The sequence below is a fragment of the Oryzias latipes genome, chromosome 10 (assembly GCF_002234675.1).
Source record: "Oryzias latipes chromosome 10, ASM223467v1".
NCBI lineage: Eukaryota > Metazoa > Chordata > Actinopteri > Beloniformes > Adrianichthyidae > Oryzias > Oryzias latipes.
Genome location: NC_019868.2, coordinates 27,762,272 through 27,780,210, shown reverse-complemented (window position 1 = coordinate 27,780,210; position 17,939 = coordinate 27,762,272). Strand labels below are relative to the sequence as shown.

Genomic DNA, 17,939 nt, shown 5'->3' with positions numbered 1-17,939 from the left:
ACTTGCAGCAGATGATAACAAAAAGTGTGAGACTGACATTTTTGTCATTCATTCAGTAAACACAGTCATTATGATAATAATGTGCTGTTCTGTTAAACTAAAAAGAAGAAAATCCGAATAACCTTCAATACCGCCAACACTACTTTCTCTTTGGCTTTAAAATAAATCAATAAATCAAAGAGTTATAACGATTTAAAAAAAACAGCAAAACCTTTAATGCATTCCTGCATTTCTGGTTCTTCTGTGTATATAATGAGATTTTTACGAGTTGTATGATTATTTTTATTATTTTATTTTTCTTTCACCTTGAATTTTAAATTCTTTTCACCTTGGGGGTTGATCTCCAGAGTTTTTGTAACAATTGTAACAATTGAATTGGATCAATAAAGTTTTTTTTTAAATCTTATTAAAGTGATGAATTCACTGGTCAGTGTATGTGCAGCCCTCCCAGTTAACCGCATAATCTAATGTCATTAAAAAATATGTAGATGAAAACAAAACCAACACATTTTCATAAAACTATAACACAGGTCAAATAATAGAAAGAGATATCGCATGGAAAGATATTTAATACCCTTAGATTAAAAAAGAAAGAACATAAAAAAATGTGAAAAGTTAAATCAAGTTTATTCAAAAAAGAGTTTCTGTGGATAATTGTTGAATAAAATGTTAATATTTTTTTCTATTTCATATAAATACATAATTTATTGAACTTAAGAGACTGTAAAAAGGACAGAGGTAATTCTCATTGATTCTTGTATCTATTATCCCGGTATTTATAGTCAAAGGAGGAGAGTATTTTTTATTTTAGTGTCGGAGTAATTCCTCTTCCTGTTTGAGGATCTTTGAACAGTACAACGACAGCTCTCCCTGTTCTGGAGGTGTTGTTTTTCCTGCCGGTTGTTTCCCGCCGCTCTGAACACAGAACTTTCCTCACTCTGAAACGTTGGACCGGTTTTTTCTTCTAAACTGGATGAGGGGGACACGCTAACGCGCCTACCTGCCAGGTGCTGACACCCGTCGGGCCATGGACGGCGGCGGGGACCGCGCCGAGGTTCCGACGGTGTGTTCGGGAGTTTCCGGAGGAGCGCAGTCGGAGCTGCGGAAACTGCTGTCGTTCAAAGTGTACAAGCGGAGGTGGCTGGTGCTGCTGGTGCTGTGTCTGTTGAACTGCTCCAACGCGACGGTGAGTTCTCAGGAACTTTATGGTTGACTGAAATGTTTAATTCTTGTTTCCGTTTGGAGTTCTTTAAAATGCTTTTACTCTGGAGGTTCCTACAAATTAAGGGATTTGTATGGAAATGCAATTGTGTCAAAACTGTGAGTGGAGGAAAAAAAGTTTGTTTAAATTTATTTTTTATATCAATGTCGTACTAATTTAATTTTCGGGTTTCTTTAGATATTTTTACATATTTTCCTACACTTTTACTAAAGAGTGAGTATTGGAGAATATATTGTTTATTTGGTTGAATGCTCCATTGTTTTCCTGTTTCTCTTTATTACAATATCTTCCGCTATCTTTGCAGCTGAATTTCTTCTACAATTTTTCGGATATTTTATCCGTTCAACTATTCAAATGTTCAGCTTTTTCCAGCTGTTACTTTTGGTCCTTCAAATTCTTGAATTTTTCTAGATATTCAAGGATTTCCAGGATTTCTGCCTCCATTGAAATACATGGGGAATCCTTGGTGCAGAAGCTTGCTGGTTCTATACCCGGCACTCGGATTTTTCACTCATTTTTATTTCACTAGTACGGCGTTCAACCCAGGTTTTTCTTTTGGAAAAGCAGCTCCTTGTAGTTGTTAGTTGATTTAAATTAGCGGTGCTCATTACGTCGATCGTGATCGACTGGAATGTGATGGTAGATGTTGTTCTGACATCAGGCATCAAGGTGGAAAGAAGAGGAAAAATCCAAATGTGCAGAAAAAAAATCAAAGTGAAGTAAAAAATAAATGTATAGAACTCTGAAGAATGTGTCATGATGTAGGCTGACAGAAAGTAGGCTGCAGGGTTTCTCTGTGTCACCGTCTTGTTACTCCAATGCTTGCCGGGAACATCTGAGCTGCAAACCTTCTTCTAAATTTAAAAGCAGCCTTTAGTGAAGTGCACCCGAACCGTAAAATATCACAACTATCTAGTTGTGGCTCTGGTGCACAAGTACAGTGAAGTCGTGTCGTTCAAATGTGCACCACGGTCGGTAAAATGTTTTAGATGTTCAACCTTTGAACCGTACGTCGATCAATGAAGCCACAAACGTCTGCATGGGGGGGGGGGGGGGGGGGGGGGTGTCGTTGTGCAGCAGCGTGCCTGGAGGCAAGTGTGCCCCCTCCCTCATGGATTCCCAGCTTCTCTTGTCTACGGACGGGCTGGTGTTCTCGGACAGAAGGTTCTCAGCTGGAGGGGCGGCTTTCACGATGGGGCAAATAACAGCTGATGAGGCAGTTAGGAATCAATCCTGTGGGACATTTCCCAGCCCTCGGGGGGGGGGGGTCAGGATTTATGGAAACCAACGAGGGCGGGATGGTGGTGTTGGTGTGATTGTGTGTGTGTGTGTGTGTGTGGGGGGGGGTGTCAGGATTTATGGAAACCAACGAGGGCGGGATGGTGGTGTTGGTGTGATTGTGTGTGTGTGTGTGTGTGTGGGGGGGGGGGGGTTGCTTATGTTATGTTGCTCATGGCTCAAATAAAACTTTTGCAAAAGTCCTCCAAAGCTGCTCAGTCGTGGTTCAGAATATTTAAAAGAAAAAAAGATGGAAGCAGTTTGTTTGTGTGGAAAGTTCAGAATAAACATAGAACTCAATTCCACAGAGAAAGGAGAATTTACTCATAACCTTGAAGAGCCTTAAGTAACATTTAGAGAGGGAGGGAATTCTATTCGTCTGTCAGGTTTACATCTATTTCATTCTTTCCTCTTGTAAACATTTGGTTTCACCCTAACGGCATCCCGAACAGAACACATTTGGAACAAAATCAGAGTGTTTCTACCTTAAAACAACAGAAAAATGACGTAAATGCTAACATTTATGATGGTTATTTACATCAGGGTTAGGGCTGCACCATATGAGGAAAACTCGCAATTTGAGATATCAGCGATCTATGTTGCCATGACGATACAACATGTGATGCATGAACAAATAGCAACTGCGGTTTAAGATCTCACTGAACTGTGGGAGCTTGTTGTTACTAATTGATAAACCTACAAAGTAAAAAAAAAAACACACACATTTATGAATCGTAGTGAATCATCTTTGTGTTGTTTTTGTTTGCAGGTGAGATTTCGCAGGAAATCTGAAGGCTGTAGACGCCTTGATGAACCCGTAGAAGGAAAATGTTCATGCACGTTTTTTTACCTACGGGCGTGCTGCGGGCCACAGGTCGTGGTGGATGCAGATCTCGCACTTTACCAGCGACTAGACACGTACGACATCATCACCTGTGAACCATAAGTGCGTGTAGCTTCCATTAACCTTATGAACACTTCACGATACCCTTTACCTCGCGTGCCATAATGGTATCTTCCATTTTCATGACGTACCTTGAGGTGGCTGTCAGACACACCGGCGCTCCCCTTAAAGACACACTCGGATAAAAATGGTGTTTTTGAACACGTTCTGGTGGCATTTCTTTCCTGATGGAGGAATATTTCTTTATTCAAATCGTTGTGAATCAGGAGCAGATGAAAAAATGCAGTTTAAAAAAGCTTGTAGCTGTTAAGTACAAACTGCAGTTGGGGGGTCTCCAGCTTCCTGCTCCGCTCCATTCTGATGCCCTCCCCCGCAGACAAACAGATCCATGAACGTCTTTGTTTTCCTCGTCTGAGCTGGAATATGGATCCAGACTGGACGGATGGAATGGTAATGTTAGGTTGGGGGAGTGAGGGGCTGTAAGCTAGCAGGAGAGGGTTAACAAAAGGATCATGGGAAAAATGAGTGGAAACGAATGAACTGCAGAAACTAAGTCCTAGAAAACGACACAGGTTTTTCAGTTTTTGGCTAAAAATAGCATAGTCATAGTTAAAAGAGTGTCTTGAAAATACATCCAAAAACAATCGGAGTGGGACTTTGAGATGCGGCTGCTCCTCTCTATGACCCTCCAGGGGTGAAGATGACCCAAAAACAGAACCCAGCAGGACTCATATTTGTTTGTTTTTTTAAACAATTTGGACAGAAACTCAACCAGAAAACGGTTCCAATAAGTGTGCAGGACGCCTGGGAGACAGAACTGACCAAAACTTGTTCAAGATAATCCAACCCTTGGATTTTTCCAAGAGGATTCAGAAAATCCGGCATGGATTATGTTTATACTTGGCCTTCAACACTCGTAAGAACCGGAGTAAGAGGTAATTTGTACTGAAACAAACCTTCACACAAAAGCTGAGCTCATTATATAATAATAAAATACATATTATATTAATAATACTAAGAATATTGCACTTTTATTTGGTATTTCCAAACAACTTTGTATATTTAGCATGAAAGCTACTGGAGTGGCCGTGTTGGGCTCCGGCAGCCCCGTGACCCCGTGACCCCGCCAGGCACAAAACGGGTTTAGAAGATGGATGAACGAGTATGAAAGCTAAAAGTTGGTGATGGCCGCTCGTCTGTTCAGAAAGGGAACTGGGAGTCTGGTTTCAAAGCTAAAATCAGCTGCAAAAGCTGTGGAGGTTTGACCAAAGCAGAGGGGAAACCGCATTTGAACGCCTGACACGACGTGGCGCTGAAAACCTGGTTCTCTGACCCGTTAGGGGACAAAAACGTGTGTGAAAAATGGCGTTTGCTGCAGCGTGATGGGAACACACGGCCATTGTTCCTCTAATTTAGCTGAAATGAAGCCGTCCGTTGTTCTCCTAAGTGTCGGTGCAGCTTTGGTTCCTCCTCAGATTCATTTCTGTTTTGTTGAAAAATATTGACAGAAAAACACAGTTTTATGTTATTATATCTGTATTTTGATAAAATATTAACTCAAATAAAAAAAACATAATAAAATGTGATAAATGTACTTCCATGCTTTTGTTAACCTGTCATCATGCTTGTAAATATTCTATAAAGGTGTTTTTCTCTTAGGTAATTGTTGTGAAATGTTGATTTTAGTGAAAATGATGTTTGCAACCTGTTCCTGTGTCGTTTTTCCTCATGATGGAGGACATGTTAGGCTAAAAGTGACGTTTTTGAGTTTTTTTTCTTCATGTTAGGTTGGGGAAGCGAGGGTCTGTAAGCTAGCGGAAGAGCATGTAAACAGAGAGCTCTCAGCAACGGGAAGGGGGAGGGGGACTAGATTGATAAATGCCAGCAACTCCGAAGTGAATTTCTAATGGGTTGTATTCAATCCATTGTTTAGTATATAGTATTAGTATATAGAATTTAGTATATAGTATTCACTCCATTGTTTTCCTGTTTCTCTTTCTTTATTCTAGTATCTTCCTCCATTTTTTGTCTCTTAACTTCTTCTACATTTTCTCATCTACTTTATCCATTCAACTACTAAAACGTTCAGCTCGTTCAGTTTTTTCCAGCTGCGACTTTTGGTCCTTCAAATCCTTGAACTTTTCAAGATATTCCAGGATTTCCAGGATTTCTGCCTCCATTGAAATAAATGGGGAATCCTTGGTGCAGAAGCTCGCTGGTTCGATACCCGGCTCTGGCATTTTTCACAAACATCTGTTTTGTTATTGTGCTGTTTTCAGTTTATTTATGCTCAACTCTGATCATTTCTTTATTTAATTGTTTTTGCCACTTATGAGACTTTAAGTTTCATTTTCATTCATTTTATTTCATTCATTTTAATGTAACATCAACCCTGCATGTTCTCCTGGAAATTCAGCTCCTTCTCGTGAACTCCTGTCGCTCTGCAGAAACTATGTCCTAGAATACGGCATCATCATATTGCAAAGACCACTTGGAACGCTTTGAAAATGGATCACGAGATGATCAGAGTGGGACTTTATGTAAAATATTTGATACAGTTCTCTGCAGCAATCTAAGCTTTTTCATTAGTTTGTCTTAAAATGTGACTTCTGGTGTTCAGGCGTTAGAGCGAAGAGTTACAGCTCTAGGTGCTGCGCGTTCTTCCCACAGTCTCAAAAAAAATGTCTGGAAACGGCCTTAACACTTCTGGACGCTGAGCTCATTCATTTCACTTCATTTAAAGACCATAAAGACGTGTAAAAGGTTTGTTCTAACCACACCAGGTCACACGAGGATCATGGCGGGTGGTTGCGCAACAACACCCCCCTCCCACCAAAGAAGTGTCTTTGTGACGTTAAAGAAGGAAGTTTGAATCAGAATAAATTCCCAAATGACTGCAGACACTCAGTGTTCCAGGTTGTTCCTGCCTGGTGCTGTGTTGACGTGGACATGCTGCATTCTTGAGGTATTTAACAAACCGAGAGTCCACTTTGAGTCCCGTTTCTCTGGTGACCTGGACTCTGAACTCCTGTTATGATGTTCTTGAAACCTGAAGAGAGGAAACGAAAACTGCAGCTTTGGGGTTTTTTTTGTTCCTTTTGTGCTGCCGCTGTGTAAAACTGAGTGGAAATTGTTCCTCCTCTTTTGATTTGCAGCTGACAAAACCTCACAAACAAACAAAATGATAATTTCTTCAGAACCCCGGTGGATCATATAGACTAGAAACATGTGACCTCTTCCTGGTTTTCAGTATTTTGATTTGTGTTAGGTTTCAGTGATCAGGTGTGGAGGTTTGTAAAGAACCCTAAGCATGCCCACACAATCATACCACCCCCACCATGTCTGACTGTTTTTCTGGTCGAGTTCAATTGAGTCCGGATGTTTGTGGACGTTCTCTTTCCAGAAAGTTCCTCTGGTGTGACATCAGAACATCAGTCCAGAAGTTTAGTGGATCGTCCAGATGTTCCTCTGCTGTGTCTTTCCTTGAACGGATCCAGTGTGTCCCAAAGTCTCTTTCTGACTGTCGGATCGTGACCTCTGACCTGAACTCAGTCCAGTGAGGTCTTGCCTTCTTTCCATCTTCTTCTAACCGTCCCAAGAACATACCCGCCCTATAAACCGTCGATGGTACTTTCTGTGTCTAGCATGGTGGCAAGGGGTAACAGGGAATCAGGGTTCGATTCCGGAGAGGGGGCCTGAGAAACGGCTACCACATCCAAGGAAGGTAGCAGGCAAATTACCCACTCCTGTCTCGGGGAGGTAGTGACAAAAATAACAATTCAGGACTCTTTGGCTGTAATTGGAATGATTACACTTTAAATCCTTTAACGAGGATCCATTGGAGGGCAAGTCTGGGGCCAGTGGTAATTCCAGCTCCAATAGCGTATCTTAAAGTTGCTGCAGTCAAAAAGCTCGTAGTTGGATCTCGGGATCGAGCTGGCGGTCCGCTGAAAGGCGAGCTACCGCCTGTCCCAGCCCCTGCCTCTCGGCGCCCCCTCGATGCTCTTAGCTGAGTGTCGTGCGGGGTCCGAGGCGATTAGAATCGATCGAAGCAGTTCTGGTCGCCTGAATACCACAGTTAAGAATGATGGAATAGGACTCCGGTTCTATTTTGTGGGTCTTCTGAACTGGGGCCTTGATTAAGAGGGACGGCCGGGGGCATTCGTATTGTGATGCTAGAGGTGAAATTCTTGGACCGGCGCAAGACGGACGAAAGCGAAAGCATTTGCCAAGAATGTTTTCATTAATCAAGTACAGAAGTCGGAGGTTTGACGATTATTCAGATGCTGTCGTGGTTCCGACCATAAACGATGCCAACTAGCGATCCGGCCGCATCATCCCCATGACCCGCCGGGCAAACTTTGTTTCGATGCTACAGTAATGTTTTCTAGTAATACTTTGTGTATTCCTTGTGGTCTGCGTATGTGGAGAACTCCATGTCCCCAAAGGTCCAGAGACCTGCGGTTCTTTCAGACCGGAACCAGTCAGAGGCTTTGGTTCTCCTCCTAAGCACGTCCTTTTCACCCTTCCAGATATGGCTCACCTTTGCGCCTGTAGCAGATCAGTCTGCCCAGTATCTGAAGGTCAGTCTGGACGCCATCAATTGGCTGTCGTTGGTCTACATGGTGGTGGCCATTCCGCTCAGTTTTGGGACCACCTGGATGTTGGACACCCTGGGCTTACGGATCACGGTGAGCGGAATTCTCTTCCTGTCGTTGGACAGGGCGGATGTCTGTGACGTCTCGGTTTTCCTGCCTCCGCAGCTCATCCTGGGATCCTGGCTGAACATGCTGGGAGCGATGCTGCGCCTTGTCGGACAGCCCCACGCGGTCTCCGATGACATGCGGTTCTTGGTGGTGATGCTGGGTCAGACGCTCTGCGCCCTGGCTCAGCCGCTCATCATCTTCACCCCCACCAAGGTGGCTGCTCTGTGGTTTCCCGACCACCAGCGGGCCACGGCCAACATGATCGCCTCCATGTGTAAGCGCCCTTCATATTAAGAGTTGATAACAATTCTACGCTGAAATGATAATTGTTCTCTTTTTCAAATGCGTTTCTAAAGCGGAAACACTAAAGACTAATTGAGCATCTTTGAGGCCTGCAGTCGGTTTGCTTTTAAATAAAGGTTTGAGGTTTGGACTCCAACAAAGACCGGGAAAATAAACGAGTGGGAACAGGGGTGGAGTCAGTGAGACGCGGAGAGGGCGGGGCTTCATGGGAAGATCTGATCTCACTTCACAGTTTGCTTCAAATCAAGTCCAAATGTAATTATTTTTATATTTCTATATGCTGAGCTATTAAAATCATATAAACTATAGTAAAATACTTTTGGAAAGTAATTATTTGTTTAGGAAAATAAAAATAAAACGTTTTTATAGGAAAAATTGATTCATGGATTTGATTCATTCACAGTTGCTTTTTTATGTGAGCAGTAATCTGGATTAGAATCTGACGCTTTCCTCAGAACCTGGGAGAGCTCACGTTCCAGAGGAACTCCCGTTTTACCGGTCTTACGTCGTTTTCCCTCCTGACCGACTGAAACAGGAAGTGTCTCTTTGCCCGTCACTCGTGAAGAGAAAGGAATGTCAAGCTTGACATTCGTCCCTTTTGCGCTAAAGTGTCCTCAGAGCGTCGAAGGTGGAGCTCAGACATTCAAAGTGTTGCTTTAGATGGAGCAAACAGGAAGTGGGCGCGAGGACTTCCCTCTATAGCTGAACTTCTGCTCCCCCCCCTCCTCCTCCTCAGCCAACCCTCTGGGCATCCTCCTCGCCAACGTCATCTCGCCTCTGATCGCCAAGTCCTCTGCAGAAATTCCAGTTCTGGTGAGTTTCAAAAATCGTGGGAGTTTGTAAAATATGCATTTTATAGGGAAAAAACGGAGATTGGAGCCTTTGTTATGCACTATTTTACCTGTGAAGTAAAGACACGTTTTGGGATATTTGGGATTTTAAAATGAATCACGAAAGCAGCAGGAACCCTTGACCCGATAGAAGCTCCTCCCACTTCTACGGCTTCATTGTCTCCCATAGTAAGAATGTTAAAAATAAGACCTATTTTGTCAGATTAAAGTCCGTTAAAAGGGACAGGAGTCTCCCAGACCTATCAAAATAAAAGTTTTGGCTTCAAAGTCAATCATTTCAAAGTAAAAGTCTCTAAAAGAGCTGCAGATGTTCAGTCTGACACGCTAAACTGTTGGACAGGAGATGAAAAAAGCGTCTTTGACTAAAGGCCGTGTCACACATACATACATTTTCCACGTATGTAATCGCGGCCTTTCGTGATCCATGTGTGATTCTTAACGTTCGTCCATGAGCACAGATGTCAGTTGAGGGTTTTGGTTGAGGGGTCTTTGAGTGAATTCGGTTTTTAACTGGGCGGCTAAGAATTACGCAGTTTACGCGCATTGTACGTATACGCATTTGTTACATGAATCTTACGCAATTGTGCGTGATTTTTGCGAGATGCACACAAATTTGTGTGCATCTCGCAAAAATCCCAAATCACATTCAGAACAATTTTGAGCCACATTTGGCTCTTACGTTAATTTTTTCGTAGTTTATTCGTACTTCTTCCGTGGTTTTATTGTGGTTCATTCGTGATACTTTTGGGAAAATTTCACGTAAAAAACCACAACTTTTCTCCCTTTTTCTTCGTATATTTATTCACGTATGACCAATTTTCATCCGTGTAAATAGGCGCTTAATGTACGTAGCAACAGGGCCTTAAAGACTCAAAGGGCTCACAGTGTCTGAGCGGAAGAGGAGCAATATTCTATATTGCTTTATTTTATTGATTTTTTTTTTTTTCAAAGAAAAGAGTTTACTACTTTTTAATAGAATTCCTTGTCATTCCTAATGTTCATTCATAATTATTGATAAAAGTTCAACTTCTCTTCAGTTACAATTTTTGTTCTTTTTACATAAAACTGACCAAGTTTGGTAAGAAGTTGGTTTATCAGAAGAACTTTCAGGAAATGTGTTTAATCTGGTGGGATTAGATCAAGTGTGTTGGATTAAGGAGGAATTTGAAATATTCTGTGTGAAGATCAGATAAGCGGCTTTTAACCTGTGCTCCTCACGCAGATGCTTGCCTACGGAGCCCCGACGTGCATCATCTGTTTCCTAGCAACACTGGGAATCCGGACCAGCCAACCCCCGACTCCACCATCAGCCAGCGCCGAGTCGTCCGGATCAGAACCGTTTGTCCAGGGATTAAAGCTGGTGAGACGGCACCCAAAGGAGGAAGGAATTTGTCTGTTCGTGTGTTTATGGTTGAAAACATTTATTGTGTTTTCACATCTGAGGATGATTTAGTCGGAAAATCCAACAGGAAGTGATCTATTCCTCTAGGGGTCATCTATGGCAGGAGCTAAATTCTTGTTTTTAACCGGATTTTTACATTTTCAGTAGCAAATGACTTAGAAACTTTATCCCTTTTCTGGACTAGTTTAAAACAAAGATTTCTCCCACCAAAGCTCCAGATCCTGGCTCCTAAAACTGGGTCTCAGCTGGCACCGTTTCTCTGCAGGACAGACCAAACTAGAAGAGTCCAAGCAGAACTTCAAATCAAACAAACTTGGGCTGAAGGGAAGACAAAGTCCTGAACCGCGGTCTTCAGTGGACCGGCCAATCAAACTAAACCCTGACTTGGTTCTGCTGTTTGTCCCCCGGCGTATTCCTACGTTTTTGCTGAGGTTGTGATGGAGCACCGACTTGGCTCCATGTCTGTGGAGGACCAGAACCTGAGAGAAACCAGACGAGTTCTGACACAAAAACCAGTTTTGAACCAGGACTTAAACAGGTCACAAAGAAAATATGAAATATAATCTGAAATTGAGATAAGACACTCAAAACTTCACTTGGACTCAAGGCTAGAGACTTGAAACCTGACTTGGACTCGAGGCTAGAGACTTGAAACCTGACTTGGACTCGAGGCTAGAGACTTGAAACCTGACTTGGACTCTAGGTTAGAGACTTGAAACCTGACTTGGACTCTAGGTTGGTGACTTGAAACCTGACTTGGACTCTAGGTTAGAGACTTGAAACCTAACTTGGACTCTAGGTTAGAGACTTGAAACCTGACTTGGACTCTAGGTTAGAGACTTGAAACCTGACTTGGACTATAGGTTAGAGACTTGAAACCTGACTTGGACTCTAGGTTAGAGATTTGAAACCGGACTTGGACTCTAGGTTAGAGATTTGAAACCGGACTTGGACTCTAGGTTAGAGACTTGAAACCTGACTTGGACTCTAGGTTGGTGACTTGAAACCTGACTTGGACTCTAGGTTAGAGACTTGAAACCTAACTTGGACTCTAGGTTAGAGACTTGAAACCTGACTTGGACTCTAGGTTAGAGACTTGAAACCTGACTTGGACTATAGGTTAGAGACTTGAAACCTGACTTGGACTCTAGGTTAGAGACTTGAAACCTGACTTGGACTCTAGGTTAGAGATTTGAAACCGGACTTGGACTCTAGGTTAGAGATTTGAAACCGGACTTGGACTCTAGGTTAGAGACTTGAAACCTGACTTGGACTCTAGGTTGGTGACTTGAAACCTGACTTGGACTCTAGGTTAGAGACTTGAAACCTAACTTGGACTCTAGGTTAGAGACTTGAAACCTGACTTGGACTCTAGGTTAGAGATTTGAAACCTGACTTGGACTCTAGGTTAGAGACTTGAAACCTGACTTGGACTCTAGGTTGGTGACTTGAAACCTGACTTGGACTCTAGGTTAGAGACTTGAAACCTAACTTGGACTCTAGGTTAGAGACTTGAAACCTGACTTGGACTCTAGGTTAGAGACTTGAAACCTGACTTGGACTATAGGTTAGAGACTTGAAACCTGACTTGGACTCTAGGTTAGAGACTTGAAACCTGACTTGGACTATAGGTTAGAGACTTGAAACCTGACTTGGACTCTAGGTTAGAGATTTGAAACCGGACTTGGACTCTAGGTTAGAGACTTGAAACCTGACTTGGACTCTAGGTTAGAGATTTGAAACCGGACTTGGACTCTAGGTTAGAGACTTAAAGCGTAACTTGAGCGTTAACTCAGAGACTTGAAAACACAGTTAAGTTTTTGGCCTGGAGACTTGAAACTCAGATTTTAACGTTCAGACTTGAACTAACTTGACTTGCATAGTCCAGTCTCACACATCGTTTTCTAAGGTGCAGGCTTAACAGATTTAAAGTTGTTCTATAGTTTCTATATCTGGTTTCAAGTCTCTTAACTCTGTAAGGCATGAAGCCAAACTACTCGACCAGAACCACCTGGAACCCTCATCAGAACCCGAGTCCTCAGTCTGATGCATCTGTGTAAAGCAGCAGAGGAACCAGAGGTCCAGCTGAAGGCCTCGTCTGACCTTCCTGCTCTGCAGACCTTCGGGAGTGACTCCTCTTTGCAGCTCCTCTCTTGCGGCTGTTCTGAGGTCTTTTTTCAGACTAAACTCTGGGAATTCTTCCGTCTTGAAGACGCCGCCGCCTGTGGCTTGTTGAGGTTTGATGATCATCCGGTTGTCTGGTTGCTGCTGTTGCTTCACTCCAACCGTCTGTGTCTGCAGTTACTGAAGAACAAAGCCTACCTGGTCCTGCTGCTGTGCTTCGGCTCCGGCATCGCCGTCTTCACCTGCTTCTCCACGCTGCTGGAGCAGGTCCTGTGCGTGCAGGGATACACCAACGTGAGCTGGGCCAGAACCGAACCGGACTTGGGGAGGCTAGAATGCCACTGAACGGAACCTCTGTCCCTTCGCAGGACTTTGCGGGGCTGTGCGGGGCGCTCTTCATCGTGTTCGGCATCGTGGGCGCCGGAGCTCTGGGCCTCTACGTCGACAAGACGAAGAAGTTCATCGAGGCCACCAAGATCAACATGGGCCTGACGGCGCTGGCGTGCGTCGCCTTCTCTGTGGTGAGAACGCGGCGAGAAACGCCTGCAGACGTCCTCAATCCACTTCCTGTCAGAACCAAACCGACGCGGAGAAATCTGGATCAAACCGAACCGTGAAACCGCTTTGCTTCAAGCTGCCGGTTGAAAACTTTACGAAAAGTGTAGAAAAAAATAAGAATTTTAAAAAGTTTTTCTTTGGTTTGAACATTTAGGGAGAAATTTGACATGATTTTTAAAATGATCACCAAATAAAACCAACGAAAACAAAGACAATAAATCTGTTTTTAAAGTTTCATTTAAATCTGAGGAGTTGTTCCTGTTAGAGGAATCAAATATTTCAATGGGGAACTTTTAAAACTAAAATTAGATGTAAAAAAACAGAATACAGGGACTTTAAATCCTATATTTACTGGCTAAAAAAAATAATTTAACTGTCATAAAAAATGAAAAGACGTGGATCAGTGTCGCAATTTTTTGCAGTCTGGGAAAGTTTCTGAGAAAACTTCAGTGTTGGAAGTAACGGCGTTAAAGTATTACTGCATTAAGAGTATCAGAGTAATCAAACTACTGACTTTCATCTCCGTTACAACGCCGTTATAGTTACTTAGTACGGTTCAATCAGCTGCAGGCGCTCCGGATCCAGGACCAACATCCTCTGTTGGGCCTTTTTCACCAGTTTGTTCAGCATTTTTGGAAAAATCAACACTATTTTACTTTAATAGAACATAATGAATAAATCAATGTTTAATCAGGCCGTGTTCCGACAAAGACATCACCCACGTCTGTCTGGAACCTCAAAGGTTTTGTTTTCCTTCTCTCTAGCCGAGGTGGTGAGAACACAAATTAAACATGCAGCTAAAAGCATCAAACTTTGAATATATGGTGTTATTAGAAACCTCATGTTTGTGCAAAGTTTGCTTTAGTCTTCACGTGAAATGAATATGATTTGGTGTTTACATTTTAATTGTTGCAGTCCGATCATTCTGAATGACACATTTATGGCTGTAACTAATGACTGTAAAGATGCAGTAACTGGCTAATTAACTCAGTTACTTTTTGGGCAATGTAACTTGTAACTACAATTACTGCCTTTTTTTTTTAAGTTAGATTCCCATCACTGGCAAGGACGCGCTGGAGAACTGTTGCGCAGAAACAGCAGAACTTGAGCGGCGTGTCCCTCTATAACGTAAAACTGTTTGGTCCCCTGCGCACAGAGATTCCTCCGATATCTTTAACATTAAATTATGCACATATGAAATGGAGTGTTTGTAAAAAAATAATTGTATCCTCTCTCAGTGACTAAATTCTATACGTTTACCTTCATTGTACTGCATCTTACAGTCGTCTTAATTATTATACTGATGACAGAAATCCTGTTTTTTTCCTCCCGTCCGTTTGTCCTCTCAGGTGTCTCTGATGCCGCGGCAGAAGTTCGCCGTCGCCGCCGTCTGCTCGCTCTTTGGCCTCTTCGGCTTCTCCATTTACCCGGTGGCCATGGAGCTGTCGGTGGAGTGCTCCTACCCGGTGGGGGAGGCCACGTCGGCTGGACTCGTCTTCGTGTCGGGGTACTTCCTTCCTCACGGCTTTTTCTGTTCAGGAAATGTAACGTCCGCACAGATCGGGGCCAAAATCCCTTCTGATGGGGCTCAAAGCATTTTGCAAAATCCGCCAAAACACACAAACGAAGTCTTAAAAATGGTTATGGGATGACCACAGGACCCATGGCTTGGCAGCCATTGTGTGGCAAATTTAGCAGTTTGTTTTTTGAATTGTTGACCTTTGACCTCGGGAATAGACCACCAAAATAATCCCCTTTAGTACCTTTCTTCAAATTTGCATGCATCTCCTCCTCACTCTTTGGAAAAACAAGGATGGTTTTAGAGTTTGTGGATTCTAAACGTGGCGCTCATCCGTTTATCGCACTTTTTTTTACTGAAATATTGGGAAAATTTAATGCATAAATCGTTGGCCTGAGCTGGTCTAAACAATGACAAATATACGATATGAACATATTAGGAATGTGGGCGTGGTTTAACAAAAAAAGAAAAAGAAAAAACTCTGTTGCTAAGGAAATCCAAAAATGTACTTCAGCTGATTCTTCTAAAACTCACATATCCTTCCTCCCCCAGAGACCGAAGTTGGAAATGGTTGCTATGGAAATAAACCAACAAAAAAGCCCCCATTTTGAAAAAAGTGTTGTATTTTAAGTGAATTTAGCTCATGCAGTTCTGACCACGGTGGCAGGGGCAGGGGGGAGGGGTGTGCCGGCACTCAGCCTGTGAGGGCGGGTCAAAACGGGCCAATTGTGGCTACCATCATCAGAAGGAATAGAAAACCTGGAACTGAGGAGAAGCAGGTTTTCTAAGCGTCAGATGTCTGTGCCACCACAGCAGCACGACTTCTGGCCTGAGGAGCAGAAACCTGAAAGTCAAATCTGGAGAAACTTCATCCTAAAGGGATTTTTTTTTGTTGCAGGCAGGTTCAGTCGGTTCTTTACATCATCGTCCTTCAGGCTTTAACCACACGACTCGCCGACTCGCCTCAGTCGACCTGCGGGGATGCAGCGTTCAGCTGGAGAGGTGGGTTACTCCAGACCCGTCACCTTAACCCTTGTGCTATCTTAGATGACCCCCCCCCCCTTACTTTGACGTGTTCTCCCTACCATGTCAAAAGTGGATAAAGGTGGAAAGATTTCATGTAATCCATGGACACCAGTGAAGATCACAAATCATTGAAGAAAAAAGGTTCAGAGCACTGTCTAGTGGGTCTAGATGACCCAACTCCCAATGTTAAAATGCCTAGGATAGCACAAGGGTCAAATCAACCTGTTAGAATCCTAAATCTGAGACCGTTATGGCTAAAACTAGAATAAGTTTAAGGGGAAATGAGAGTCCTGTCACGGTCTCATGAGCTGAGGAGGCTGAGGAGACGACAGCTGCAGTCTGAACGCGTCCGTCTCCCAGATTTCAAAGGGTCAAAGGTTGGATGTGAGACGGTTTCCTTCTGTTTCCCTCTGCAGTTCCTCTGATGGTGATGGCGGGTCTGTGCAGCTTCTTCTCCTGCATCTTCATCGTCTTCTTCCACAGCCGTTACCGACGCCTGGAGGCAGAGCAGGAAGCCAGCTACCGGCCCAAGAGAGGCAACTCCACGGCCGCGCCGAGCACGGGGACATGAACACGGGTTACACTTTGGAACTTTTAGGATTCCTGATGTGGTTTCTATGAAGTGGGGGTCTCTGATGAAGGGTTAGGAAATAATAGGTGGCTCTAAAAACGACACCATCTGAAACTTTGGCTTCAGGAAACAAAGTTATTAAGCTGAAAAAGTTCAGAGATGGACTAAAAAACAGTCATGGCAGACTTTAAATCGGTACTGAATTTTTTTTTTTTTCAGAACTCTGGAGCACTTCTTACCAAAAACAAAGGTACTACTTCCTGTCTGAGCTTATAGGTTAGCGGTTGTGGGTTTGAGTCAAATGTCCAAATTCCCACCATAAACCCTACATAGTGCACTCTATAGTACATTCTCTATTTTCTAGTGCTGTAGAACCTAGAATTCCAAAATCAAGTGCCTTAGAAATTTCCCAGAAGTCTCTGTGAAAAACCAGCGTGCATCGATGCTCACCAGATCGGTGAATATAGACCACAATGCATTGTGTTGGAACAATTTTTGCCAAAAAAAATGTATTTTTTAATAAAGCATCAACATTTCTGTCTTCAGAAGACAGATTTATAAATAATCGTTAAACGCTCATCAATTAGATTTTAACTTTGTGAAATGCCGTTTAAGTAGTGAGCATTGTGTCCAAACTGCTTTTAAAATCCATAGTGCTGCACTTTAGAGTTTTTTAGTAGTTAGGGTGGGAATTCAGATACAACCATAAATGGGATTGTTTTTTTTTGGGACCAGGTACTTCCTGTTGGAACGCCAGGTGGGAGGAGTCACTCAGTCCAGTTCCCTGACACAGTCGGTCGTTTTAGTAAAACTGGAATTGAACTGATTTCTCAGAATAGCCTTTAGTTTTTGAACTGGATGTGTGATTCGGTTCTTAAGCAGCGGCGTGCCAGAACACATTTACCTCAACGTGAGACTTTTAAACTGTAATGAAGCAAATGATTTTGAAATAAATCCAGGAGAGAAAAGTTTGTTAAAACAGAGAAACATTGTTTAATTTCACTGAAGAAAAACAAAAACAACATAAAACAGACCGGAGAGATCTTGAATCCGCATAAAGCAAATATAAAAACTGGGTTGGACCTGCAGGGTCCTCTCCCGCGGACATCCAGACTGAGCAGTTTTAAGAAATGAGCCACGACGACGAGCCGGACGAAAAACTCTAAAACCAAAAAGATGAACGCTACAGGAAACTAACTGGCTCCAAACTCGGCCTCGCTCTCGCCTGTGGCGCCGAACAAACAAAAACCAAAGAGGAGATTCTTGATGCAAGATTCTTGAGCTGGTATTTCCTTAAGGGGGACTTCTGCTCTCAGAGCTGCAGGGCGCAGAACTGCTGGTACACGGCCAGGATGTGGTGGTCCAGCTCGGCGGTGAACAGCAGGTTCTCCAGGGTTCCCATGTACTGCTGGATGGTCACGTGGTGCTGAGGGAGGGAGAACGTCAGAGGCTCACCAACAGATCTACCAAGCTCC

The 17,939-nt window shown here is 43.2% G+C and overlaps 3 protein-coding genes across 3 annotated transcripts in view; 1 reads left to right on the top strand and 2 right to left on the bottom strand.

Moving 5' to 3' along the window:
• Positions 1–1,083, bottom strand: part of pcgf3 (polycomb group ring finger 3) — a 65,963-nt gene extending 64,880 nt beyond the window's left edge. Inside the window, exon 1 of the mRNA XM_023959390.1 lies at positions 1,001–1,083. The gene's annotated coding sequence lies outside the window, so the exon portion shown is untranslated. The remainder of the gene's footprint in view (positions 1–1,000) is intronic.
• On the top strand, positions 847–17,443 carry slc49a3 (solute carrier family 49 member 3). The gene is made up of 10 exons (XM_004073603.4): positions 847–1,186; positions 7,937–8,095; positions 8,168–8,384; positions 9,150–9,226; positions 10,487–10,624; positions 12,968–13,084; positions 13,159–13,311; positions 14,698–14,855; positions 15,766–15,869; positions 16,310–17,443. The coding sequence occupies exons 1-10, from the start codon at positions 1,028–1,030 to the stop codon at positions 16,462–16,464; spliced, it is 1,437 nt and encodes a 478-aa protein (XP_004073651.1). The 5' UTR covers positions 847–1,027; the 3' UTR covers positions 16,465–17,443.
• ncbp1 (nuclear cap binding protein subunit 1) overlaps positions 17,434–17,939 on the bottom strand; it is a 10,534-nt gene continuing 10,028 nt past the window's right edge. Inside the window, exon 23 of the mRNA XM_004073601.4 lies at positions 17,434–17,890. Within this exon, the coding sequence (XP_004073649.1) occupies positions 17,777–17,890 (114 nt within the window). The 3' untranslated portion in view covers positions 17,434–17,776. The remainder of the gene's footprint in view (positions 17,891–17,939) is intronic.